General features: G+C 35.7%; 1 protein-coding gene across 8 annotated transcripts in view; it reads right to left on the bottom strand.

Annotated features, from left to right (window-relative positions):
- The window catches only part of RPS6KA3 (ribosomal protein S6 kinase A3), a 104,240-nt gene that overhangs the window by 51,098 nt on the left and 25,816 nt on the right, over positions 1-27,326 (bottom strand). For 6 of the 8 annotated variants that reach the window (XM_031445748.2, XM_064483330.1, XM_031445750.2 and 3 more), the window contains one exon: positions 23,946-24,002. In XM_031445748.2, the coding sequence (XP_031301608.1) occupies positions 23,946-23,987 (42 nt within the window). In that variant the 5' untranslated portion in view covers positions 23,988-24,002. Of the gene's footprint in view, positions 1-7,341; positions 7,396-21,540; positions 21,545-23,945; positions 24,003-27,326 lie in introns of those variants that run through there. The other 2 variants (XM_064483331.1, XM_031445749.2) reach the window with 2 other exon arrangements.

Here is a 27,326-nt window from a genome sequence, read left to right as displayed (position 1 = left end):
TGAAATGTCTAAGTTACTTTCTGTTTCTAGGATTACCTGAGATCTGAGAGGGGAGAAAGAAATTACTCTAAAACAGGAAATCAAAAAGATTTAACATGTGGATGGAAGATTAGACAGAAAAAAAAAAAAAGACTGTTCAGCATGATGGAACAGTAAAAAGTCTTGGGGTTAAGTGAAGGATACTTCAAGACCGTGGATGCTTTACTATATCTGAGAGAAGGTATCAGAAGAGAAAAGTTGACAATATATGTAAATATACATAGCATTTCAACTACTTATTTACTCTGAGAGCAGCAGATTAAGTACACCGTACTTAATCAAGACACGTGCTGTAAGTCAGCCAAAAACTGCAACAATAAAACAAAACCCAACAAAATCAGACACATAATAAGCCTGTCAAAGATTATCTTTTCTTTTCTTTCATTTATAATGCTATTTTTTCCTACTGCATATGTACTATTAGTATAATCTAAATGTGTTATACAAACGTAAGTAATTATTTTTATTGCCATTGTATTCCATATAAATGTTTGAACTCAACTAACATTCTGAGATGCCCACAGAAGGCTAGCAATAGAGGGAATTACAAAGATTTCTCAAAAAGATATACCAGGATATCCTAATGTGGTAGGTTTTGAAAATGAGTAGTAAAAGGGAAAAAAGCTCCTGTAAGAGGACAAAAAAGAAATCCAGGTCCACCTTTTTACTCTTTAAGATAGAAGCTGTAGTTTGCAGAATGTTCTACTTAGGCAGCTTAATCATTTTGGACTCTCTTGGAACTTTGGCAACAATAATAAAACAGTCCTCTAGTATGGTTTATTCCTTTATTTTGTAATTTCACATGTATGATCTCATGTAATTCTCACAACGATCCCATGCAGTAGGCATTAGGGTAGAAACAAACATTAGCTGACTGCTTCCTGGCTACCCCTTCCATCCAAATGAGACCAATGTACAAGGGCAAAGAAAGGAAACAAATTAACAAATTCTTTAAAAAAATCTTTCACAGAACAATGTATATGTGGGATTGATTAAGTAAGATTTAGACTAAAATCCAGCAAATATTTATTAAGCACTTAACGTGTACCAAGCTTGGGTTAGGTGCATTTTTACCTTTTATCTTCTATTTATGCTTCGTGACACACCTTTGACTACACAATAATACTCAAGAGGGCTGATGATAACACAGAGTAGAGCACACCCCAGAGCAAGCACAAACGTTTCAGAATTCTCTGTGGGCTCCTCCATTGACCATTAGAAATTCGACAGATCTTTTAAAGGCAAAGTGGTTTGAATACTCTACAATCTGAAGTCTATAAACAGATCAAGTAAAGATCATAAGCTAGGAACTGGCAGACTCAGGGCTCAATTCCAGGTCTTCTGGCTTCTAACAACTTCTAAAACAAGGATCTTAGCATTACACCACACCAAGAGGCTCTTGGTGGTTCCCTATCCAAGATCAATGGCAGGAACATACAGACTGATTTCCCTGATCTTTGTAACTGGTCTGTATCTCTTGGGTAAGTTAGCTAAACTGATTGGGGAAGTGGTCTCTGAGCCTGTAGTAGCACATCCTTATCAGAAAAATAAAATAAAATTAGCATATATTCAATATTTGTATACTTTTATTGGCTTATAAAATTATATACTTTTTGAATTACTAAATTACATACATTATGCATGGAAATCAAAGCATAAAGAAGCTCTCTGTTTTCTTTTCTATACACTAAAGTGGTTATCAAACTGTGAAGACTAATGGATTACAGACTTGAACTCATGAGGCCAAGTTCATGGGTTGGATTCCAGCATGTGCCAGTGAGCCTCCTGTGGGAAAAGCTAACTGTTTAAGAGACTAACTGAAGTCAGTTATTTATGCCCTTATATCATGAGGCTTTAAAGAACTATACCCTGTAACGTTCTATATGTTTTAACATTTTTCTTTCTTGGGTTAAGTGGGATGTGATTTATTAGGCTGCTACACTTTTTCATCTTATATTTCATAGCAAATACCTACTACAATTGTCTGTCACAAATAAAGGTGCAACATAGGCAGGGAAGGATTACCGAATTATAACTGTTCTGCATTTTGTAGTGGGCATACAAGATCAAGCCTTACTCTTACAGTGGGAGCTACAATCAGGCCATGGATCTCTAAATAAATAGCAGTTACTATTCACAAAAGATTTCATCTTTGATGACTACCCTGCCTTTCCTCTTATGTCAAAAAATTACTGAAAAACATAGTCTCTCCCTTTGATCCTTTCATCCAACAAACATACGAAAACACCTGCTGTGTATCAAGCATGGTATCTGGGATACTGGGAGTATCTCTTTCTATTTCCAATATAGTCCAGGTGCAACCCTTCGTTACCTTTCCTGTAGAAAACTGAAATTAGCTTGGCCACTCATAATGCCCCTTTTTGCCACTGCCACTCCAATTCATCCTCCTAATAAATTCATTTTCTGAAAGTAGACAGTTTCAGTCAAATGGCCAGACTGCTCAAAAACTCCTCCAAGTTGTCCCAAATTAAATGCACTGCTTGACCATGGCATTGGAGGCCCTCTACACTATGGTCTTAACTGCTTTTCTGATATTATTCTCCAACAGTCCCTTACACGTAGGCTTTTGTCAACTTGCGTTATTTCCCATTCCCTAAGTTTTTTTGTTTTTACAATCAAAGTAATACATGCACATGGGTAACAAATCAAATAGAGGCAGAATAGCTTACGATGAAAAGCAAGTCTCTTCTCACCCTCATACCTAGACTTAAAAAAAAATGACTTCTGCATTTACTTTGATAACTTCTTAGTTTATTAAGACAATGCCCATTGATTTAAAAGTAAGGAACATGAGGGACTTAGTTATATTGTGCCCCCTCCACCCATCATCTTCCTCCTCAATGTTTGATAGTATTATTTTCATATAAACCTCCTGTCTTTCCCATCAGTTTCAGACAGAATTCTAACTCCTCATTTTGTAAAAGGAGGGTAATAGTGCCCATAAGTTCTTACCCTCAAATTTCCCACTTCGTACTAGCTGTATTTTTACATTTTATTAATATTAAGGCTATTAATATTAAAAAATTAACATTCTCTCTTGTAACCACAATCAAATCCTTCATGCTGTCTCCACAGCCTGATTCTAAAAGCTGAAAGGCTATATAAGCAGCCACATTTTCATAACAATATCTTGTTCAAATGCAGGCTAGGAAGTATAGGTGGCAGGGCATAGTTCAGTGGTAGAGAGCATGCTTAGCATGAGAGGTCCTGGGTTCAATCCCCAGTACCTCCACTAAATACATAAATAAGTAAGCCACCTTCAAAAAAACAAAAAACAAAAAATTGGCTACAGAGTATAGTAAATTTCCTTTTATACGAGTCCATAACAGTGACTTCTGAGATAATCCAAGGGGACTTTAAATCTTAGCTTTTAACCATACTTTCCAGTCATCTGAGACCCCTCTCTTACCCCCTCATCGGGACTGGTTGTTCTCTAGGTCTTGCTGCATAGCTATTACCTCGGGATTTATCTTCAGTGCTTTCCTGATTGAATCCACTATTTTCAGTTTCCCACGTCTCTGTCTGTCTTAGATTGCTCCCTCATAACTTCCTAAGAAAGGTGATGTGGAAGAAAATGTTCTGGATCTTGCACATCTGAAAATGCCTTTATTTTGTCTTCAGATTTGTATAGTTTGGCTTGCTACCAAATTCTAGAATAAAAACAATCTTGCCCAAGAACGTTGACGCCATTCCTCCACTGCCTCCTAGCACTGCTGATGAGACGGATGACGCAAGCCTGATACATACTTTTCCGTAGGTGACCTGGTTTTAATTCTGGAAGCTTTAAGAATTTTCTCTGCCTTTGTACTTCTGAAATTCCACACTAAGTGAGATAAACATGGGTCTCCTTTCCTTCAGAATACTAAGATGCTTGGGTAACCTTTGTAATCTAGACTTGAATTCTCTACCTCTGGGGGAATTCTAACATTTCTTTGATAATTTCCTTCCATCTACTCTTTAGGGTTTCTCTTTTTGCAACTCTTCTAGTAGTTGGATATTGTATGCCTGGAATTAAATCCTTATCTTTTTTCTATTTACCAGCTCTTTTCTGAAATATGTCCTTTATTATTTTATTTTTCCACGCTCATAATGAATTTTTTATTCTGGCAAATCTTATTTTTAAATAAATTTCCAAATGTTCCTTTTTTGTCGGTGTTTCTTTCCTTTGTTAAATAGCGCCTTCCCCCATTGCCTACTTTCTTCCACCTCAAATTGGATACAATCCTTCTTTGAGGATATGAACTAGAACTTTAAGTCTTTTTCTAGATTGGGGCCCAGAGAGTACAAAAAACGTTCTTGGGGGTGGAGAGAAAAGATCAATGCCTATGGCCCAAGTTCCAAAAACTTGCCACTGTTCTATCCTCAGTACATTTTTCTGTCCTCCCAAGTTTAAATTTTTACTGGTCATGTCAGCAAACCATTTTCTATCTAATATATATACACATATACACATGAAGTCATAGTGGTATGACAGGCACAACGTCCTTGGTCAGTATCTTGATCCCCAAATCGTGGAATTTTTCCAAGTTATGGGACCACGAATACTTTAGAAATGAATGTGAAGTTCAATGAGGACATAATACTAATTCTTGGGTAATCTTGGACAACACCTAGGAAAGCAACGATGTGCTCTTATAGCTCATATCTGGAATCCAGTGAGACGGATGCAGAAAGGAAAATCAAATTTCTGAAGGCACTAATAACCAAGGACAGGCCGATATTTGCATGTGACAAATGTTATCTTATGTCATTAAATCAATTGTTACTGAAATAAACTTGTCACATGAAAACACAGAACTATAGTTTAATAGCTTGTAAAATTGTGTTTCTGCCTGTAAAGTACATGATGAAGCAATTTTGTGGGAAGAATTTTATCAATGAAGTAGAGCATAGATATGAATGATATCCATTCTAATTACTTTGTGAGGTTCACATTTTTACATTCTCTGGCACAACTGTACTTTAAATGATACATGGATACCTGTCCATGTCAGAACATGATAAATACCATGGAAAATGATACTAAGTTGGATAAAAGGGATCAGAAGTAAATGGATGGAAAGGAGGGCTTGTAATTTTAAATAAAACATCAAGGCAGGCTTTATTAAAAAGGTGTTGTTTCTCTAAGGAGGTGAGGAGCCAACCATCTTGGGGGAAAGCATTCCAGGCAAAGGGACAAACCAGTGTAAAGGCCAGTGTAGAGCACACATAGAGACCAATGTTTGGATCAGAGAGTGCAAAGGAGACGAAGAGAAGTTCAAGAGGGGACTAAAATTCAGGTGGCTCTCATGCTTTTGCTTCTCCCTGACTGCCTGGTCCTGATGGAAGTGTTTCTGATCCATGGCGTATTCTCTTAGGCAATTCAGATTATGGGCCAGGTAATGTGCTAGGTGTTAGCAATACTAAGATACAGAAGAGTATCTGTCCTCTAAGAATTTACCTAAGGTTTCAAAGATTTGTTACTGGATAAATACCTGTTGAGATATGACCCTGATAGGTAAAACAAACTCAGTTCAGTTAAAAAATCTATAATTTCAGGAATTTATAAAGAGTATCATTTTAGACATCACAGAAAAATGGCAGAAGAAAATTCATGGACAGGTGAATCTTTTGGTGTTCCTCCAGCGACACCAAAAGCCAGCTCATTTGTTTCCCAGGACCATCAAAAGGTCCATAGGTTTCCTCTTAAATGGTCTTTAAGGTTTACCCACTAACAGGAAAAAATTAACTCAATGTTTCCTTTTTAAGTTGAAAGGGAAAAAAACTTTTGTTCTTAAAATGTTTTTAAAAAGGATTAAAGGAAAGGAACTGAAATCAATGCTGCCTACCTGAATTATAGAAAACTAATACTGTACCATGCAAGCATCAAGAAAACAAACTGGGTGACATTAACTGATTTTAAAGAATGATTCAACATTTGGCATTATTCCCTGCCTTGTATACATAATTTCCTTTTTCCTCCCCTCCCTTGAGTCAGGAAGTGTGTTCTTAAGGCATTTGTATTTTTTAAATTGTTCTGAGTGTCAGAAAATATTGTTGAAGGTTGAAATAAAATAACTTAAATACCCCTTGGTAAAAGCCAATAAATAAGTATTTGCTAATCATGGATCTGTAACCATTTTTTGATCTAACATAAAAAACACATGATAAATGAAAAAAGTATACTTTATTTATCTCTTAAAAGTAATCCAAAATTGAAGTAAATAAAGCATCGCTTTCTATATAGATACCGATAGTTCCATATTATATAGTTCTTTTAATTTTAAAAGAAAAGAACTATATGTTAATTTTTTAGATGATCAAGCTACATAAAAACTGTTTGGCTGTATTTGGCTGTGACACATAATTAGACTGGTTATTCATGCTGTGGTGCAAAATCACATTTTAATTTATTCTAGATTACAATTCAACCAAGTGCAATTTACTTGATTTGCTAATGGATGATAAATATACTCAGCATTTTTCATTTAACCAAATTCTGTAAGAGAGTTTTCCAAGCCAGCTTCTTGTATCTATGTTTGAGAAAACAGCATTGCTGGTTCTCCAGACTAATATTCTCAATAACGGCTGCAAAGAGCACAGAGTTTTCTCCCAACTGGGAATCCCAATCAACAAATTTAATTCTCTTTAAGAACAGCAGGATAGCACAATTCTCATGGCAAAATATCAAGTTGATTTTTGGAAGATTTTAGATTACATATAATGCAAATTATCATTCACTAAGCACATTTTAACGAAGTAATGCTTGAAAACTGTGCCTACTCTAAGATAAAATTACTTGCTTAAAGGTAAATACAATTGATTAAAAACTTCAAATTTTTAAAGAGACCAATTTCAACAAAAGTCTGTTTTTAAGTTCTTGACTGTTTAAAATAACATATTCTCCTACTTGTCAAAATGTTGCTTACATTATTATGACACAGTAATCTCCTTAATATTAGTAAGTTCCACAATTTTGTCTATGCCTGGCTTAATACTGAGACTTAGTCATCTGTTTTATATACAAAATTACAAACACCAAGATAAAAATTACTTTGGCACTAAAATGCCAATGTAAAAATAAATTTACAAAATATACAAAGTAGAAACGTAGAATACATATAGCTGGCTAACTTTTAGTAAATAGAAGTACCATCCTTTAAAAGTTCTCTAAGAACCGGTTTTGAATTTTGAAAAGTGTCTTAGAAGAACATATAAAGTGAAATAATTGTTTAATTAGCATAATTATACTTAACTCCAACTAAAACATTTTCTTCTTTAAAGAAGTTGAACAAAGCTTACCTGTATAGAGCGAACACGAAAAGACAAAAATTTAAACATGGCTACGAAACCATGATGGTGATAAAAGAATTTCTGACGGTAAAACTTAAGTTAGAAAGGGAAGGCCAAGCCCCAGTAAAGTTTTCCCCTACCAGCTGTTCCGGCAATTAGAAAATTTCCTGTCAGGCGGGTCCTGAACTGCTAGAAAAAGAGGCCTGACAATTTTCCTGTGGTAAAAGAAAGGAGAAACGTAATGGCGCGGGCACTAATGAAGCTGATAGGTAGGGAGTCCAGAACAGGAAACCAAAACAGATTTGCTGATAGCAAAATCCTGTTGAAATGTTCTTTACTCCTGGTTCCCAGAAATCCAGACAATTTTTCACAACCAGTGAAATGAACATTATTTTATTTCAGAATCCTGAAAAATACTGGTATTTCTTAGCCATACGACTCTTCAAAAGCAACTGAAACTAGCCAGCACTATTAAAATAATATGTCATTGATGCACATGTGAAATTTTACCCTTTGTAATGTTTATACACACACCCCAAAGGATACTTTCAAGACTAGTTTAAGGTTATACATAGAAATGTCATGAGTGTTCCCTGTCAATGAGGAAGAGTTTCATAACTATGGGAAGAAAATGACCACATGCAAGAAACTTTCTGATTGTGCGTTAAGGACAGATTCTTCCTGCCTTAAATGAAAGTAAATTCCATTTAAATTCACATTGGTCATAAACATCAATTATCAACCAGGTTAAAGACGTCAAGGCCCATAACTAAAACTCACATTCCTGGTTGACAAAATCTAAATTAAAAAAAAAAAAAAGTCCACTCCCTGGGTTGTTAGTGAGTAAAAGGAACATTTACTGTAGAAGTCAACCTGGAAAAGGAGAGGGGCCAAGCTACCCGACAATCCCTTACTCCATTCCATCCTCTAATAGCTTCCAGAAGTTCTTCTAAGGTATTTTTGCTTTGGAAAATATTTTTTAAAGTATGCCAATATTCAGAACATGATCACTGAGATAGTGGTATTTAAACGAAACCAAAGGACAGGAAAGTTGTGGGGAAATACTTAATGTACACTTAATCTAGGTGGAACCAATAAAAAAACCTCAAACATTAATCTACATAGCCTATACGAACTGAATAAAAATCACCGAATTTTCAAAACCTGAATAGCCTCTAGAAATCACCAAGCTTGCTTCAAGCTTGAAGGAACTATGATCAAAGCAGGCACCTATTCAATATCTTGTAATAGCCTATAATATAAAAGAACATGAAAAGGAAAAGTTTTGTATATATATCTGAATCAATATGCTGTACTCCTGAAATTAACACAACATTGTAAACTGACTAATATTTGAATAAAAAAAAGAAATAAATTATAACAAATAAAAAAAAAAAGCAGACACATATTTGATGTTGGAGCAATCTATCATGGGAGCTCAGTGCTGCTCTCCTGTATTGAGCAAATGTTAGAGGGCCCATTAGGTGCTACAGGTACCACGTGAAAGGCCAGGGCTCTTCCCGCTAGACTGAATTCTTAGGGCTATGTTTTATAAATGTTCCTGCTAGATCAGATTTTTATGGCAATATTCTATAAATGACTTAACAGGAGTTGAAAAAAAAAATCTGCTCGATTTTAAAAATTATCCTATGTAACCAAATACATTAGAATCAACTGGGATTCAAATAAATATCTAAGATTAAACTTTCAATTCTGCCTGGGAATCTGTGCACATCTCTTGATTAAAAATGCATGTCAAAACTTTTCAGCAAGGAAAGCACTCAGAAAGTTTTCCATCAGAACATGAATCCCACCATCTCCCAAAAGGAATTACTTAAGGCTCCTTACAGTACTGCAAAAGAGGAGCAAGCCTAGGACAACCGCCTAATGTAGAACTGCCATCTGAATGTGAGGTGCTTCTTAAGAGTGTCAAGAGTTAAACATCATGGTTACTGCAGAGCCAATTAAAGTATACAGAACAGGAGTGTCTCTGTACAGAGCAGCCATCAACTTTACTCAAACAGTACTTAACAGGAACAACCAACATTCTTTGAATTTAAAGGGTTAGTCTAAATTGGCTTTAATAACCACTGATGCTCAGGTTAACCATTCATGTTGTGCTGTGAGTTATGCTTTTTATTTAATATTACCACCAAAAAAGGGAAGCAATATTTTAGATACCAAAATCTGAAATAAGTGTCCCTGAGTTGAAATGATACCTTAATTAAAACAGCATGGCACTTCTGTATAAAAGATAAGCAGAGAGACAGGAAAGAAAAATGTGACACTTTACATCTGAGGGAGATGTTAGGACATCTGGCTACCTGTTTAGAGAATGCAGAGGCCATAGAGGAAAGTATGGATATAGATTTGACTGTAACATTCAAAAATTCCTCTACATCAAAAGGTATCATAAACAAAGTTAAAAGACTAACTCACATTAGAATGCCTTATAATCATATTGCAACTCATCACTGAGCAACTGCTTTACTTGAGTGTTAGCTATCTCCTAACCAGAATGAAAGCTCTTAAGGTCCTTGAGTATATCGCTTGTGGCATTTATTAGTGTTCAAGCACATCCCATTGCCCCTACCAGATTAATCTTCAGAAAAGGCAACATACGTATCTTTGTAGCCTGATAGCAAACAGCACATAGTAGGAACTCAAATAATGGTGGCCCAATTAAGAATTATATGCTGAAATCTGAAATGGACACTACTTGTGTGGTTGTGTGTATGAAACTAGGTATTATTGTTGATACTTTTCCTGCCTCTGACTTTCAACTTTCTTTAAATTTCTCTTATTAAATTTTCAGCTAGTTTTTCATTTTTGTATCTTATTGGTTTTATCATTTACCTTACTATTTAAAAAGTAACTTTTATTATAAAAATTATGCATGTTCAGTATAGAAAACAAACAACAAAGATAAACAGAAAGGAGAAAAACAAAAGAGGAAAAAAATTCACTATTTTGGTGCTTTCCAATCTTTCTATGCATATACACATGCACACACGTGGACCATACTACATATATTATCACTTTTTTTTTCCTGTAGAGGGCCAGACAGTAAATATTTTTGGCTTTGCAGGCCATATTGGTCTTGTCAACACTGCCACCGCAGCGGGAAGAGGAATGGATGAGGTTGTGTTCCAATAACACTTCATTTACAAAAATGGGGCAGGCCTCGGGTATAGTTTGCTGACCCCTGTTCTCTATTATTAAGTAATCTTCAATACATTATTAATGACTGCAGAGGATTCTACTATACAAATTCCGGATTGTTGGGTATTTGATCTCCTACATCACTGGGATGTCAATGTGCACATTCACAATTTATTAGAAATAATTTCCAGACATGGCATTCTATTTTTAGAAGTAGAGTATGCAGCATTTTAAAGTTTCTTGGCCCTAACTTATTTGCCCAAGTTGTCTTCCAGGAAGAACCTAAATAATAATGAGGCAACCACACCACGACCTCTGGCAGGGCCAAACTACAGCCAGGCAGGACCAGTCAAGGGCCAAATCTGGTCACACCCATCTCTATTTACAGAAGAGCTCCAGTTGCTTTTGCTCCACAATGGCTACCGCTGACTCGAGCAGTTGCCACAGAGACCAGATGGCTCACAAAGCCTAAAATGTTTACTACCCAGCCCTTTATAGACCAAGTTTGCTGACTCATGGTCTTGAGCCCTCAAACAGAATAAGCAGCAAATGCATAAGCCCTGAGATTAGGAATCAGCTTAATGAATTCAAAACACAAAGGAAAGACCTTGGTGGCTAGAATGTGGTGAACAGCAAGGAAAGAGAAGGAGATGGGGAGGAAGGTTTGGGCCATATGAAGTAGGGCCTTACAGACTATCAGGAAGTTTGGATTTGGGTTTTATTTCAAGTGTAATGGGAAGCTAATCTTCCTCATTTTAGGCAGCAGCACCAATACCAATCCCCAAAACCTATAACTCCTTTTTGGCTTCTTTCTTTCTTATCTAATTTCCTTCCCTTCATATTTAATCCATAAACAAATTCTACATACTTTAACTCTGAAATAAACCTCAAATCTACTTCCATTTCCTCTGCCACATCAATACAAACCATTATCACCTAGTGCCATCTAACTGGTTTTCCTCCTTCCAAATTTTCCCTGTGCAATCCTTTCTCTTTATGGCAACCAGAATGATTTTAAAACAGAAATCAGTCTGGGTCATACCCTTACCTCACATTCTTCAATGGCTTTCCACCCCAGAATAAAACTCAAATTTCTCATAGTCTTCGGAGTACAAAGCAAACGCTAATAAATGCTACCTGATCGTGACTCGGGAATATACTCAGTAAATCACTCAGCTATGATATCAATATTTGGTTTTAGACATATTTCAATCATGTTAACATCAAACTATATCCTTTTTACTAAAAGAGGAATGAATACTCAATTTTATAAAATGTCTCTTTATTGTCTATTAATATGACTGCTTAGTATTTCTCCTTTGACCTACTGGTTTGATAACTTAGATCAATAGATGTCCTAGTATGCTTGCATTTCTGGGAAAATTTCATTGTTTTAATATAAGTCTGTATTTCATTTATAAATTTTTAAAAGGATTTTTGCATCTGTATTCATAAATTAAATTGGCACAGTTTCCTCTTCTGTATTAACTTTTATTTTCCGGGCTATGCTAACTTTATAAAATGGACTAGAAGGCAACACAATTTTTTCCTATGCTTTAGCACAATTTAAAGACCACAGGAATGACCTACTTCTTCAAAGTTTTAAAGATTTCTCCTATTGGGTCCTGGCACTATAGTTGTGTGTGTGGTGGGGGGCTGTATTCGTTCTTTAATAACTTAAATTTCTCCCTTGCTATTGGTAAAGTCACAGTTTTTCTATCCCTTTCTAAATGATATCATTTAGATTTTCTATAAAACCACATTATTTCAGCAAAACTTTCATATTAGTATAGAATTATACTTAGTACACTATTGTTTTTAAAATCAAATTTAAGGAAAATTTCAAGCGTATCTAAAAGTAGACAGATTAGTATAACAAACCTTCATGAACTCAGCACCCAACTATAGTAATTATCAATTCATGACCAATCTTGCTTCATATATTCACTTCCCCCTACTCTGATAATTAATTACTTTGAAGCAAACCCCAGACATTATATCATTTCATCTGTAAATATTTCAGTTGTTACGATGTTTTAATCTCCTTCCTATCCGTGGTTGTATCCTGTTTTGCTTTCCTAATGTTGTACGTTTGCTTTTGTTTTTTATTTTTCCTGTTTTCTAATTCACTGATTTTGAAAATTATATTTAAATCCTTTCTCCTTCTTTTTACAGGTTTACTTTATAGTTCTTTATCTAGCTTCTTTCATTGAATCCTTAGTTCTTTTAATTGAATTCTTATTTAGTAATAAATTTTTCTTTCAAGTATAATTCTAACAGTATCATTTAAGATACTACTATATGCTAAGAACCAAGCTTCACCTGAAATTATTTCACTTAATTCTCACCACAATGAGATAAGGACTATTCTCCACACTACAGATGAATAAACTGAGGCTTAGAGAGAAGTTAAGGAAACTGCTGTCCAAGTTCACACAGTCTGGAAGTGGGAATGGCCGTGATGTGGTGGGAGCATAGCCAGGCAATTCCATCTGGGGAAGGAACGTGTATATGTATGACCAGTGGCCGACTTTGGTCAGAAACCAGGAGGTACTAAACCTCTCGATAAGATCCTGAAGGAAGACAGCTCAGTAGAGGGTCCACAGCAGAATTCCTGAACACTTTTCTATCATACTTTATATCTGTCTGGCAAAAACCCCAACCTTGGTCAAACTCAATTATCAATCACCTTATGACTCCATTGTAGTTGAACCCTACTGGAAAAAAATTCACTCCTATGATTAAAACTTAAAATTAACATGTTCTTAACCAATTTCTTTAGATACAATTTTTGTATGAATCAATTTTTCAGACACTAAAAAGTTTAATATCTAAGGATTTCCATTTAAGTATCATTTAAGTATAAGAGAATTATTCTGTAGAACACATCCATTAGTAGATAATGTTATAAAGTGCTAAGGTTCTAAGGTTTTAAATTAGAGACGGGAAATAAGTTTCATGATCATCACCTTGAATCAAATGGTAGTGGCTTCCTACAGCACTACGAGGGGTTGCTTTTAAGGCCTGGTCTCAATGGAAAGTGCGCTATGCTCCACTTGCAATGTTCCCCCCGAGCATGAAGAGAGGGTGAGGAGGTAGCATCACCAATGTCCCAGGCTGGAATCTTGCAGTAAGCAGCGATACACTCTAGGTGGTATTGCTGGTCTCCACATTCACACATTTTACTCCTGCTTAGCCTGGAGTTCTTTTTACTTAGTCATGTTTGTCTAAAATGGTTAAATTAAGAGACTCATTTAAGTACAGGGGTTACAACTTTCAATACACCAATGTTTCAGGTTGACTCAACAAACCATTCATACTTGAACAAAACTTAATCAAATGAATTTTCTTTTTTTCCAATCATGGTTTAGATCACTCGAACTGAAAAAAAAAAAGTGGGTATTATGATGAGTAGACTACAGCAGAGGAAAGGCAATTCTGGATCAGAGGCACCATATGAATTAAGCAAGCCATGATTTAAAAAAAGGAGGGGTATTTTTTTTTAAAGCTCTTAGGGGTGGAGGAAAGGGACACTAGAAATTAAAAAATAGCCCTGAAACAGAGCCAAAAATGTAGCAATGGAAATTTTATATGCTTGGAAATTATGCCTGTTATACACATACTCCATTTAATGCCACCATGCAGTGCTAATGATAATGCTACTTATCTCAGAAACATTTTCCTAAGTGGTTTATACTTAAATCTGCTAGAGCACATTTTTCCCATGCTCTAAGTGCTAAAATATACTCAGCCAATGAGAGTTAGAACAACAGACAGTACTCTACACAATTAGTCAGTAAGTGTCATCAATGTATCACTCCACAAATGTTCCCTGCCAATGAGCACTCTATTGTACTTCCCTGTGTTGAGTGGTTCTTCACTGTCTATTGTCTACTCTGCTAGGGCTTCTCTTTCTGTAGTTTGTGTTTGACCCACGATGACTGCAAGAGTTGTGCAAGTATGTGCTGGACTCATGGTTTTGAGTATCATTTTGGATGTTCAAATTCAAGTTTTGAGGTAGCTTGAGGGAAACTTCAAGGAAATGGAGGAAACCAGCAGACAACTGGGAACTGGTGAAATTCCCTGATGTTGTGAAGGCCAGCATACATATCACTGCTGCCTGAGGGTTACTACGAATGATAGCTGAAGGAACGGCATACATAAAAATTAGAAGAAACTACTGCTAAAGGCTATCATGACTGCAGGGGATTTGAAAAGAATGAGGCATTGCCAATGTACTCCTGCCTGTCCTTTACAGGGGCACTGCTCTTTAACTTGGCATCTAAGGTCATCTACGACCTATCTCCATCCATCCTATCTTTTTAAACCATTTTTACCACTACTACTTTTAACAAGCTTTCTCCAATTCTTGACAATCATGTATGTGACTATGATACAAGAGCTATAAAGACTGAGTTGATAAACATAGTGTTTAGGACTAGAGAAATATAATATTTACAAAGTCAATGTAATGAGTTATTCATGTACACATGGTCGTTAGAAATAAATAATAAGGGGAACAGAAGGGTCAAAGGACCAAGTTAAGAGAAAGACAAGTCATTTCACAATTCTGAGGCTAGGCACACTGTCAGCCACAAAATTACTGGATACCACCCTAGTCCTTAAGGAGCATACTTTAACCCTGGTGAATAGAGAGCAGGATCAGCCTCGGGAAGGAAGAGGACAGGAAAATGAACACTTATTGGGCTTATTTGTGCCAGGTACTTATTTATCTCCTAATTCTCAAGTCTCAAAAGAACCTTTGCCTAGTACTGCAAGAACCATTAAGAGAATTATTTCCCCACTAAGCAAGAAACTGCTTTGATTCTTGGATGCTTATGGAAAGCTAAACAGCCAAGACTCCTTATTTCTTCAGCATGGATCATCAGAGCATGGAGTCCTCTGGCTAGCTGAGAAAGGACAGAAAATTCTGGAGTCCAGGAAGGTATCTTGGCTTGAGGGGCAATGTAGCACTCTACCTTCTGCTACAATGACAGTCTCTCTTCCAGCCCCACTGGAATAAAGGATAAAAATAATGAAGTCTCTCCAGCAAGGAAGGGAGAACAAAAGACACTGGCTGGAGCAAGTTAATTGGTGAGAAATTCAACTAAATATGAACTAATACGCAAACATTCTTGGGGGAGGGAGATGGAGGAAGGTGATGACTACTTGTTATATTTTGGTATGGGTCAATTTAATTAGATAAATTTTCTTATATTTCATGAGACACATGGAGGAAATAAAAATTTTACTTCAGGTGGATAAAGACAAGAAAGGAATAAGCCTTCCAAAGCCAGAAGAAAGGGAAATAGCATTAAATTCCAGAAGATGGAAGAGAAGTGGATCTAGGACGTGGGAAGGAAGCAGACTACAGGGCGAAGAACAAAGAGAAGAGAGGAAGAGATGAGGTGTGAAGCAGGGAAAAATCCAGCCATAATGAGATGACTCTACTGAAAACAAACAAACAAACAAACCAAACCCAGGGGACATGTTCAAGAGAGACATCACAAGGGCAGTTCCACACGTCAAGAAGGTCTGAGTGAAGGTATTTTATATTTAGGAGAAATTCAGCTCTCCTTTATGACCATCATTTTAGGAAAGCTGATTTAGCTACCTCTCGCCCTTTCCCCACTTTGGCTTTTGTTTGCACCATTTTCCCATGAGAAAGCCTTCGCTCAAATATTGACATTTCTATACTTCTCAAAATCCTATACATAAAATTTCACATCTTCTCTGAATTTTTACTTGACTACACCAGTTACAACAAGCTTTATTTTAAATTCTACTTAATTTTTTATCAAAGGCTAAAGGGTCAAATAATGATGCAAGGCTTATACAACAAAAAAATAGCAGTGCCCAGTGTTCTTGATACCCTTTCAGCTCTTTTCATTGTTCCCTCTGGTGTTTATACGGTAAATAATAACCTTACACTGTTCTCTCTTGACTCATCAATTTAAGATATCACATTTAGACATCCTATTACAGATGACTTAACAAACATATCACACATTTTGGTTAAATCAACATTTAGTCTTTACAAATATTATGACTATGTAAACACTGTTTACTGCTGAAAAATATACTCTAGTTACATTTCTTGTGTACATTTTGTTTTAAAGTTTATGGTTGCTTTGTTTTATAATTTGCTTTCTTTTCTTTGTACCTATCTGAAATTCTTCTCATTCTGCCTCTCAGGTGAATCTTCCTATCTGATAATTCATTACTTCCAACATTTTTCCCCCTGGAGACAGCCGTCCTGGAATCATCTGTCTGCTTCGAGCTGGACTGAGTACTCTTGAGGCCTACTGAATGAACTAGTCTTCTGAAGCATCCTTTATTCATCATAATAGAAAGGAACTTTCTTCATTGTACTTTTAAATGACGGATCTTTTGTTGCCTGAATCTCATGTCTCTTTTCCTTAGAAAATAACCGTCTAATGTTGGCAAAGCCCATTTTCTAGCAACTTCCTAAGAATATAGGTACATGTCTGAAAATATCTTGGTTGAAAATCATTTTCACTAAGCATTTCAAAGGCATTGTTCCTTGACTTTTAACTTTCAATGTTGAAATGTCTGGTATTATTCTTATACCCAGTCCTTTATAAAGGTATTAAAAAAATCTCTAAAACCTGTTTTAGTCCATTTGGGCTGCTATAACAGAACACCATAGACTGGGTGGCTTATAATAAACAACAGAAATTTATTTCTCACAGTTCTGGAGGCTGAGAAGTCCAAGTCCAAGTTGCTGGCAGATTTGGTGTCTGGTGAGGATCTGTTCCCTGGTTAACAGACAGCCATCTTCTTGCTGTGTCTTCACACGGCAGAAGGGGTCAAGGAGCTCTCTGGGGTCTATTTTACAAGGGCACTAATCCCATTCATGAAGATTCTGCCCGTATGATCTAACCGCCTCCCAAAGGCCCCACCTCTAAACATCATCACATTGGAGATAAGGCATCATCAACATATGAATTTTCGGGAGATACATTCAGACAACAACAAAACTTTCAGGATCTTCTCTTTATCCCTGGTGTTTTGATATTACATAATAATGATCCTTCTTGAGAATAGGCAGTTTAAATCCTGAGACTCATGGTTCTCATGTTGGGGATAACTGTTTTTTGGAATTTTAGTATTCTCCCTAATCTAAGAGCAAGATTATCACTGGACCATTCTGAAAAGCACTGCCAATTAAAATGTGTCACACCTTTGATTATAATAAACACTCTGATTTCAGACATATTAAGATGTGAGGGAAAAACATACATCTTACGGTATTTCTTTCCTAATTTCTTCCCCTCTATTTCCCTACTATCTCTTTCTGGAATTCCTATAGGTAAATGTTAGATTGCTTCTCTTTTTCTCTCCTGTTTTCTCTCTCTTTGTCTCATTGGTCTGTTTTCTGGGAGGTTTCCTCAATTTTAGCTTCTAAATATTCTACTAAAATGTAAAACATTACTGTCACATTTTTATTTCCTAAGAGTTTCTTCTTTTTCTGATTAAAAAAATGTCATCCTACTCTTGTTTTAGGAAATCAATTTCATCCCATAGCACTCAGAGGATATTAATTTAACTTTTCTTTTCCCTGCATTGCTTGTTTCCCCAGACCTTACTCTTTCATGTTAGAAGCCTTTCTCAAATGTTTGGTGAGATCTGGCTTTTAGCTAGTATGCAAGAGTGAGGTACTAAGATGCGGACCAGATGTTCTAGAGCTTATCATCTGGTAGGCTTTCTTGTAGGTCAACTGGCCAAGTAGCCAGCCTCTACATTGAATATTTCCCAGAAGTCTTCTAATTTCAGTATCTGGAGGTCTTTCTTCAGGGATCATTCGGTTTCTTCAAGAAAGAAGACTGCGCTCTCCTGCCTGGAGGATATGGTCTCAGCTGGTGGACTGGGCAGGGGCAGGGGATCACACCACCATGCAGTGCTAGGCTTTCACTTGATCTCCCTGTTTCCAATCCAGCGCCTCGCCCCACTTCCTACTATGCCTGCGGTTCCAAGTCTAGAGCCTCTCTGGCTCATTTTTCTCTATGAAATAGTTTTTTTCTCTTCCAGGGGTAGGAGAGAGAATTAGAATGAAGGCTTTTTCTTTTTTTTAACACGTTCGATAATTATGTTTATTCAGTTTGGAGCTACTTACATGTTTTCTTTTGAAAAGAATGATAATACCCTCTTATAGACTGAGAGCATGAAGAAGGATGAGGCTGTGTTTCACTCCAAATGGCCTAAAGACAGGCTCTTTCCTGACTCTTTCTTGAACTGCAGGTACAAAGTAGTGGTGAGTAGTAAGGAGCGAACTATAAGCTTTATGAGCTCTGCTAGTCCATAGCCCTCACGCAGGCTGTCACTGTGTAAGGCTTTAATGCATTATAATACATGTTCAACACGTTCTCTTAACTGGCAGCATTAACTTCCGGGAACATCATCACTGTGTCATGAGTTTGTTTAATCACACTGCTCCTTTATTCCAGGCTTTGTCCAGCTTTCTTACCTCCCCTGACACCTTCAATCATTTGCAGAACCCAGTTCCTGGCAGGGAGGGAGGCATTTATCTCAGTCAAAAGCATCCTTGTGGCTTTCTAGAGTCATTTTCCCTGTATATAGAATGAAGGCTTTTAATGTCGACACTCAACTAATCTTGACTTTCAACCCCATACCACACCTCCACTTTCCATAGTGCTTGGTGACATTCTTGGGCCCTTCTGCGGCTTTGGGGCCCTGAAGAAAGCTTCCTTCCTGCTGATATACTCCTCACAAGCACCCGGGTCCTATAACTTCCTCTTGTTATGACTCTTATCTGATTTTCATATTTATGTATCATAGTTCAAATAATAGAAGTCTTCTAATTTCAAAGACCACATTTCTGTTTCTTATTCTCCTTGTTGTTTTGGGTGATAATTTCCCAGAGGAGAAGAGGACAAAAACAGCTCTATTTTGCCATTTTAAAACTACAAGTTTCCCTTATGTGCTCTTGTGTCTCTAAACAACTTAGCAGGGTTCTTGGCACCTAACAGACATTCATTAACTACCTGGTTAATGGATGATTAGATGTAGCGGAAATGCAGAATACACTCCTATAATAAAAAGACCCCAAAATGCAATGGCTCAAACAAGATAAGTGTCTATTTTTCTCTTATGGAGCAGTCCACTGGTAAGAGGCTAGGTTAGAGTGAAGAGGTGTCGCTAGATCATAAGGTCATTAAGGATTCAGCTTTCTACCCTCTTTTTTTTTTTTTAATTGAAGTATAGTCAGTTTACAACGCTGTGTCAACTTCTGGTGTACAGTACATTGCTTCAGTCATTCATGAATTTACATATATTCATTTTCATATTCTTTTTCACTGTAAGCTACTACAAGATATCGAATATGGTTCCCTGTGCTATACAGTCTAAACCTGTTTATCTATTTTATTCCCTCTTGCTATTCTCTACCCATTCTATAGTCTTGTGGTCAAAACTGGCTAATCATCACACTCTGCATTCTAGCCCACAGAAAAGGGGCCAACCAACCTAAAAGAAAGTCCACCAGCTGACAAGATCCATACATATGGCCAGTGTCTTGTCGTTTCTATGGGTCAGGAACCTGGGCTAACAAACATGTGAGCCCGGAAGCAGATCCTTCTCCAGTCAAGGTTCAGATGAGTCTCTAGCCCTGGCAAACTCCTTGAGTGCAGTCTATGAGAGACTCTGAACCAAGAACCCATTTAAGCTGTGTCTAGATTCCTGCCCCACAGAAACTGTGAGATAATAAATGTATGTTGCTTTAAGCTACTAAGTTTGTGGTAATTTGTTATGCATAAAATAGACTAGCTACTGTGACACCTTAACTTTCACTATTTAAACGATCAGTAATTGACAAAATGAAAACCTTTAATTGTACATTAAAGGCAAATACAATTTAAAAGTATAAGGCTAATATATATTTCACAATCTTTTGGATTTAATACCATTAAAGAAATATTAAATGTTAGGCTTTTATCTTATACCCAATTCCTGTAATGTGGAATGATCTCAACAACTTCACACACATTACTAGTAATATCTAAGTCTGTAGCTTTTCAACCTATCTCTAGAATGCAGTTTTCTTTCAGATGCAAATGCTGCTAATGCTGTGAGTACTTGGAGGGGAAGCATGAGCCATGTAAGTATAATATCACAATGGAAAATGATTTTAGAGTACAGAGAATCAAATATTTGAAGGTTTTCCTTCCAAGGGAATTTTTTTTAAAGAAAAAAAGGCAGCTGGTAGCAGAAAAATCAATATTAACACTTACCGATTGTTTTTACATTTGCTTAGATACTAATAAATATATACTACAGACCAATGAAGTAAAATGCCTCATATGGTTTGGGAGGTGCAGAAATCTAGACCAAATCTGAAGGCAGCCTTGGGCTCTGGGCCCCATGCCAAGGCTAGCACCCTGTGCTAGCCAAGACTTAATCCACACATCCCTTTAATTAGCAAGCACTGATGGAGCACCTACTGGGTACTAGGTGCCAGACATATGGATATAAAACAAGGAATAAGTCAGACATGGTCACTGCCTCATGTAGCTCACAGTTTAGTAGGAAATACAGACAAGAAAAAAGCAATGGAATCTAGTGTGGTGTTGTCATTTAGAGTTCATGTAGGCTGCTATGGCAGCACAAAGGAAAAACACTCAACTCAAGGTAGAAATGAAAGTGGTAGTTGTATCAGGAAGACAGCTCAGTTGAGTGATACCAAAACTTGGACCTGAAGGATGATCAGGACTTAACTGGAGGGGAGTAGTAAGGGAAGAGAATTCTGGGAGAAGGCATATCACCTATAAAGGCCCAGGAGTAAAAGAAAACCTAATACATTTGAGTGATTGGACTTTTAGTAGAGGGTAGAGGTGTGTGGCCAGAGATGATATGGAGATGTATGCAAAGGCCTTTTATTATGCAGGATCTGGTAGGTCACACTGCATAGTTTGGACTTTAATTAAAGAAAGCACAAAATGTATGAAGGGTTTTAAGAAAAAGAGGTCAATCATCTCACTCTTTCATAACTGACATAATGTTCATGACAGTTTGTGGAATTTTTGAAAAGTTAACTTTCCTAAGATGTTAAAAAGCATACAGAAACAGAAAACTTTTTTTTTATATGCTAGCAATAACCAGATGGAAGACACAGAAGAAAAGAAATACTACTTATAATATAACAAAAACTATAAAATACCAATGAATTATCTTAAGAAATGTATAAAACCATATTAAGAAACCATAAAATTTTGATAAAGGATATAAAAGAATATCAGAATAAATGAATGTTCTTGGATATGGAGACTCAATGTTATTAAAATAGTTTTCCTCATGTTAATTAGTAAATTTAATGCAATTCAGATAAAAATCTGATTAAAATTTTCAGGAGTGTCTGATAAACTGATTCTAAAGTTCATCTAGAAGACGAATAAGAGTACAATTTTCAAAGGTGGGAAGGCTTGCCTTGCCACATAGAAAAAACATAAAAGTATAGTAATTAAAAATGTATGTAAAGTTAAAACATTCAGGGGGTGTTGTGGGTTGAATTGTGTCCTCCAAAAAAATATGTTCAAGTTCTAATCTCTGGTACCTGTGAATGTGATCTTATTTTAAAAAAGTGTCTTTGCAGACATGATAATGTTAAGATGAAGTCATACTGGAATAAGGTGGGCCCTAATCCAATGACTGGTGTCCTTATAAGAAGAGGGAAATTGGGACACAGACACACAAGGAGAATGCCATGTAATAAAGGAGGGAGAGATTGGAGTGATGTGTCTATAAGACAAGGAATGCCAAGGACTGCTGACAGACACCAGCAGCTGGAAGAGGCAAAGAAGGAGCCTTCCTCAGAACCTTCAGAGAGAGCATGCCTCTGTCAACACCTTGATTTCAAACTCCTAGTCTTCCAGACTGTGAGAGAATAAATTTCTGCCATTTTAAGCCACCCAGCTTGTGGTACTTTGTTAGGGCAGTCTTAGGACACTAATACTGGCCATTCTATACATGATAAAGGGATCTCAAATGAGTGGGAATGAAAAGGTTTTATTTATTCAGTAAGTAGAGATTAGGGCAACAGGCTACCTATTTCGAAAGAAAAGTTAGATTTCTACATCATAACAGGTACTAAAATTCCAAGTAGATCACAGATGTAAATGTAAAAAACAAAACCATAAAAATGGTAGATGAAAATGTAAGAGGATATAACCTTGGTTCAGGGAAGGATTTTCTAACTAAAACATGAAACCTAGAAGCCAGAACTGACAATTTAAAGACAAATGCTTCTGTACATACACAGTGAAAGACAACATAATCAGTGTCAAAAACTAGGGAGAAAATATTTGCACGATATATTGTAGCCATGGAGTTAATAACCAGAATATATACAGAGATCATATAGACAATAAGGAGATAATAAGTAACCCAAAAGAAAACTGGGCAAACACAAAAATATAAAGGCCAATATAATGCATGGATACTCACTAATAATCAAATGAGATGCAAGTTGAAATAAGATTGTATTATTTATTTAGTATGGCTCAAATTAAAAATAATTTCTGGTAATATGCAGTACTGAATATATGGTCAAACAGACATTCACATATGATGAAATTTTTATAACTCCTTGGTTTGGAGGGCAATTTGGCAATGCCTATTGAGATTTAAATGTCCATATCCTCTGTTCCAGAACATTCTTTCTAAGACTATATCCCACTGAAACACAAGTTCACAAAAATAGATAGGGGAAAATTATATTAAGTACAAGACATGCATATAATAGAAAACTATGCAACCATTTTAAAAGAGGCCCATCTACATGCATTGTCATAAAAAGATGCTCAAGACATGTTACATGAAAAAAAGCAGGTTGCAGAATATATGTATTTTGTAAATACCAATAATTGTCTTATGTGCAGAACAAAATGACGATAATAACTGAGCTGCTAGCAATGGTTATCTTGCATGGGGAGATAATTTATTAACTCCTTTATGTAATATTTAATGAGTGCCTATTATGTGCCAGGCACTGGTCTAGGTGCTGGGGATTCAGGACAGAACCAAAAAAAATTAAAAAAACCCCCAAAACCCGAGATGAAGAGATGTTGACTCATCATTTTCAACGTTAAATATTTCTGTAAAGTTATGACCTTTATATTTATGTCTCTAATAAATCTATAGTTACTTTGATTTTTTAAAAAAAGCTTTAAGTTACTAATAAAAAAACTTTCAACAAGGTAGTTTGTTTTGTCTTTCTCTTAAAATCAGTCTCATCAAACAGTTTTTAAAAATGTCACTAGCACATTCAAGAAGATATTTTGATAAAATTAATGTGAGAGCATCAACAAATTTCTAATACTGTAAAATCACTACTTTGCTCAGTTTAAACATACAAATATTTAAATTTTAAGGTATCTGATTTATCTATATCCTTTATGATACAATATTTCACTTACAGTTTGTGGATTAATCTCCTCCTCTCCCATAGGTTCATCCATAATTTGCTGTCCATTCTGTGAAAAGCATAGCAAGTAGAAAGTTACCAAAACAGATCTCACATCAGTTAAAGTTAAATGAAGGCAGATAAAACAAAATCATGTAGGAATATTTTTACCCCTAAAGGATTCTAATTAAGTACAGAACTACCATTTAAGTATGCAGTTGCCGATTTGCAACATGTTGTGCTTCAAAAGTTAATACATATATTGATTATTTATAACTATAAAAACATTTTTTTCCATGGAGGTGATATAATAAATAATGGCTACCTTTCCAGGTAAGCCCTTGATTTTAATAGTTAAATGCACTGCAATGGTCTTATTTAAACCTCACCAAACATCATTTACAATACTTTCTAAGGCAAATACATTCTAAATTTCAACTCCATTGATAATTAATCAGGGCAAATGATTAATTATTTGGGGGAAAATAAAGCTAGATCTCTAGATCAAAAGAAATTCCAGATGGATTAAACATTTAAATGTCAAAAAGTAAAATTATACAAATATTAGGAGAAAATATAGGTGAATAAAACTTATGGGGTAAGGAGAATAGAATCATAAATTAAAAAAAAAGACATTTGAATCCATGAAAGTTTAAAACGTCTTCTGTCAGACATAAAAAAGATAGAGACAAACTGATTACAAAAAAAAAGCAACATATGACAAAGGGTTGGTATTCTCAATACATAAAGAACTTTGTTTTACAAACCTGTAAGAAAAAACGATGAACCTCAACAGAAATGAGCAATAAGGGAAAAAAGAGTTCAGCCTTAGTACTAATCAAAGAAATGCATTTAACTGAAAGATACCTTTGCCTTTCAAATTGGTAATGATTTACAGAAAAAATAATACCCAGTGCTAAGATGGGTATGGGAAAGAGCACTCAGGATATACTGCCGGGGAAAGTGTAAATCAGGACAACATTTCAGGAAGGCAATCTAAGTCTGTATTTTTAAAAAAAGACAAAAAACTTTGAAACATCCCATCATTTCAATTTCTTTTTTTAAAAAAATGGACAAGTGTGCAAAGATATACATATAAGAATGCTCACCATAACTTTTTCCAAAAAGAACTCCAAATTGGAAACCTAAATTCCTAACAATAGAGAACTAGTTAAATATATTATGGTACATCCATATAATGGAATACTATGCAGTCACTAAAAATGATGATAAAGATGTAAATTTATTGACATGGAAAGACAGTCACATGTAATAAGTGAAAAAGCAGTTTACAAAACAATATGGATTATAATGATCCCATTTTAAATAAATATATACATGTTTTAATGTATATATTTGTATGGGGAAAAACTCTGGAAGGATATACACCAAAATGTTAACAGTGGCTATCTCTGGGTGGTAGAATTTTAGACAATTTAAACTGTTTGTTTTGTTTATTTGAATTTTCTAATGTGTCTACAATGTCTACAATGACCATGTATTATTTATGTAAATAAAAACAAAACAAAATCAAAACTCAGGTACACAAAGTGTCTTCTCTAGTTCCCTCACTGGAAAGAGGAGTAAATGCCCCTAACCATTTGTTAATTCAACAAATGTACAAGGATCTAAGCTAACTATCTTTGGAGGATTATCAACTGGGAAATAAAAGGAAGCCCACCCATTTATCCCATATCCCACATGTGGCAGTTGCTCTGAATTTGAACTCCTCTTAATACTCTTCCTACCTCTATTTATCCATTCATCCATTCATCCATTCATTTCATTTCATTCATGCTATGTTCTAGGCACCAAACTGGAGATGAAAGGTTTATGAAACATGGGGCCCATCCAAAGATCCATCCTAGAGGATCTCACGGGTTTACTGACTCATAAAATGGGCACCCTTCATTTTCAAAAATTCACATATTATGTTCCTAGGTTAGGGAATGCCTACACAATGTTACAAAACACAGAAATTGTGCCAAAAAGCAGAAAAGGGGGAGGCAGGTATAAAATCTCTATTTTCCTAAGACACTTTCAGAAGCTATAGTATTGGCCACTTGTACGGTAAGGTCTCAAGTAACCCTAGGATACACCTTTCTCTTAAAAGCCACAACCATTTATTCAACTGAATACTGATCATTTTTATCTAAACATTCCAGACAAACCATAAACTAGCTGTTAGGAACCAAGGACTTTGGAGTCAGACACCTAGATTCAAATTTCTGCTCTTAACACTAATTATGAAGCCTTGGACAAGTTATTTAAACTATCTAAGCTTTACTTTCTTCATATGGAAAATGGAGATTTAAAAATCTTATCTTCAGAGAGTTATGAAGACTAAATGAGATTAATATATAAAAACCCTAAGAGCAGTACCTGTCACTTAGTAAACTATCAATGTTAGCTATTTTAATCATAGCCAAAATTCAATCACTTGCTCTGTGGCCCACCGATCTGCTACTTCTCTTGTATTTGCTATTTTACTGAATGGTGTCATCATTAATCTAGTAGCCCAAACTAGACTGTCTCATTAATTGTACACAGTGATCTCTTCCTATAATAAAGATCTACTCAATGGTTCCTCATTATCTGGATTTTAGAACCCTTGGTTTAACGTGAGCTACAATTATATATTCCATGGGAATGTAATTTGAGAATAATCTGCTCCTTGCAACTTTCACTGTATGCAAAGTAAGAATCACAGCTTGTAACTTACTTTCTGGTATAGTAAAAACAACACTAAAATCGTAACTGATAAGCCTACCCTATTACTTCATGTGCTCAAAATGGGGATACTCACCCTGTCTACTCAAAGGGTTACCATTAGGCTCAAAACAAACAATTCATAAGAAAACACTTTTTAAACTGTAAAAAGCTGTACCACTGCAAATTACTATTATTAAGGTGAGGTAGCTTCATGAAGATAAAATAATACTATATAACATCCTTTTAATCTTAGGATCAAAAAAAGTTTAGAATTGATAAGGGATCTTAAAAGTCTTCTGCTCCAAATATACACCATATGCTTAAATCCTTTCTATCTTACTGTCACCTATATTTGAACACTGTAAGGACAAGAAAGTACTACTTCACCAGGCAGCCTACTACATTATCTCAGAAAAAGCACTGGCTGCTAGATAATATTCTTCATTATATAGTAACTTGCCTCAAACACAAATTCCTTTTAAGAAGATTACTAATATATGATGACTAATTTGCCTGTACTCTATTTGAAAAGTCATAGGAAGTAAATCTACAGCTATGACTATAAACCACCCCAAGTCTATCCTTTTCTAGGTAACTCCAGTTCCTTCAAACATTCCTTACAGAAGATGAGACCATCTTCTTTTCTGAGCATGCATCTAATTCATCTTAAAGGGTGGTAAAC

The sequence above is a fragment of the Camelus dromedarius genome, chromosome X (genome assembly GCF_036321535.1).
Source record: "Camelus dromedarius isolate mCamDro1 chromosome X, mCamDro1.pat, whole genome shotgun sequence".
Lineage (NCBI taxonomy): Eukaryota > Metazoa > Chordata > Mammalia > Artiodactyla > Camelidae > Camelus > Camelus dromedarius.
Note: the sequence above shows the minus strand (reverse complement) of the source record. Positions and strands in the feature narration are given on the sequence as shown.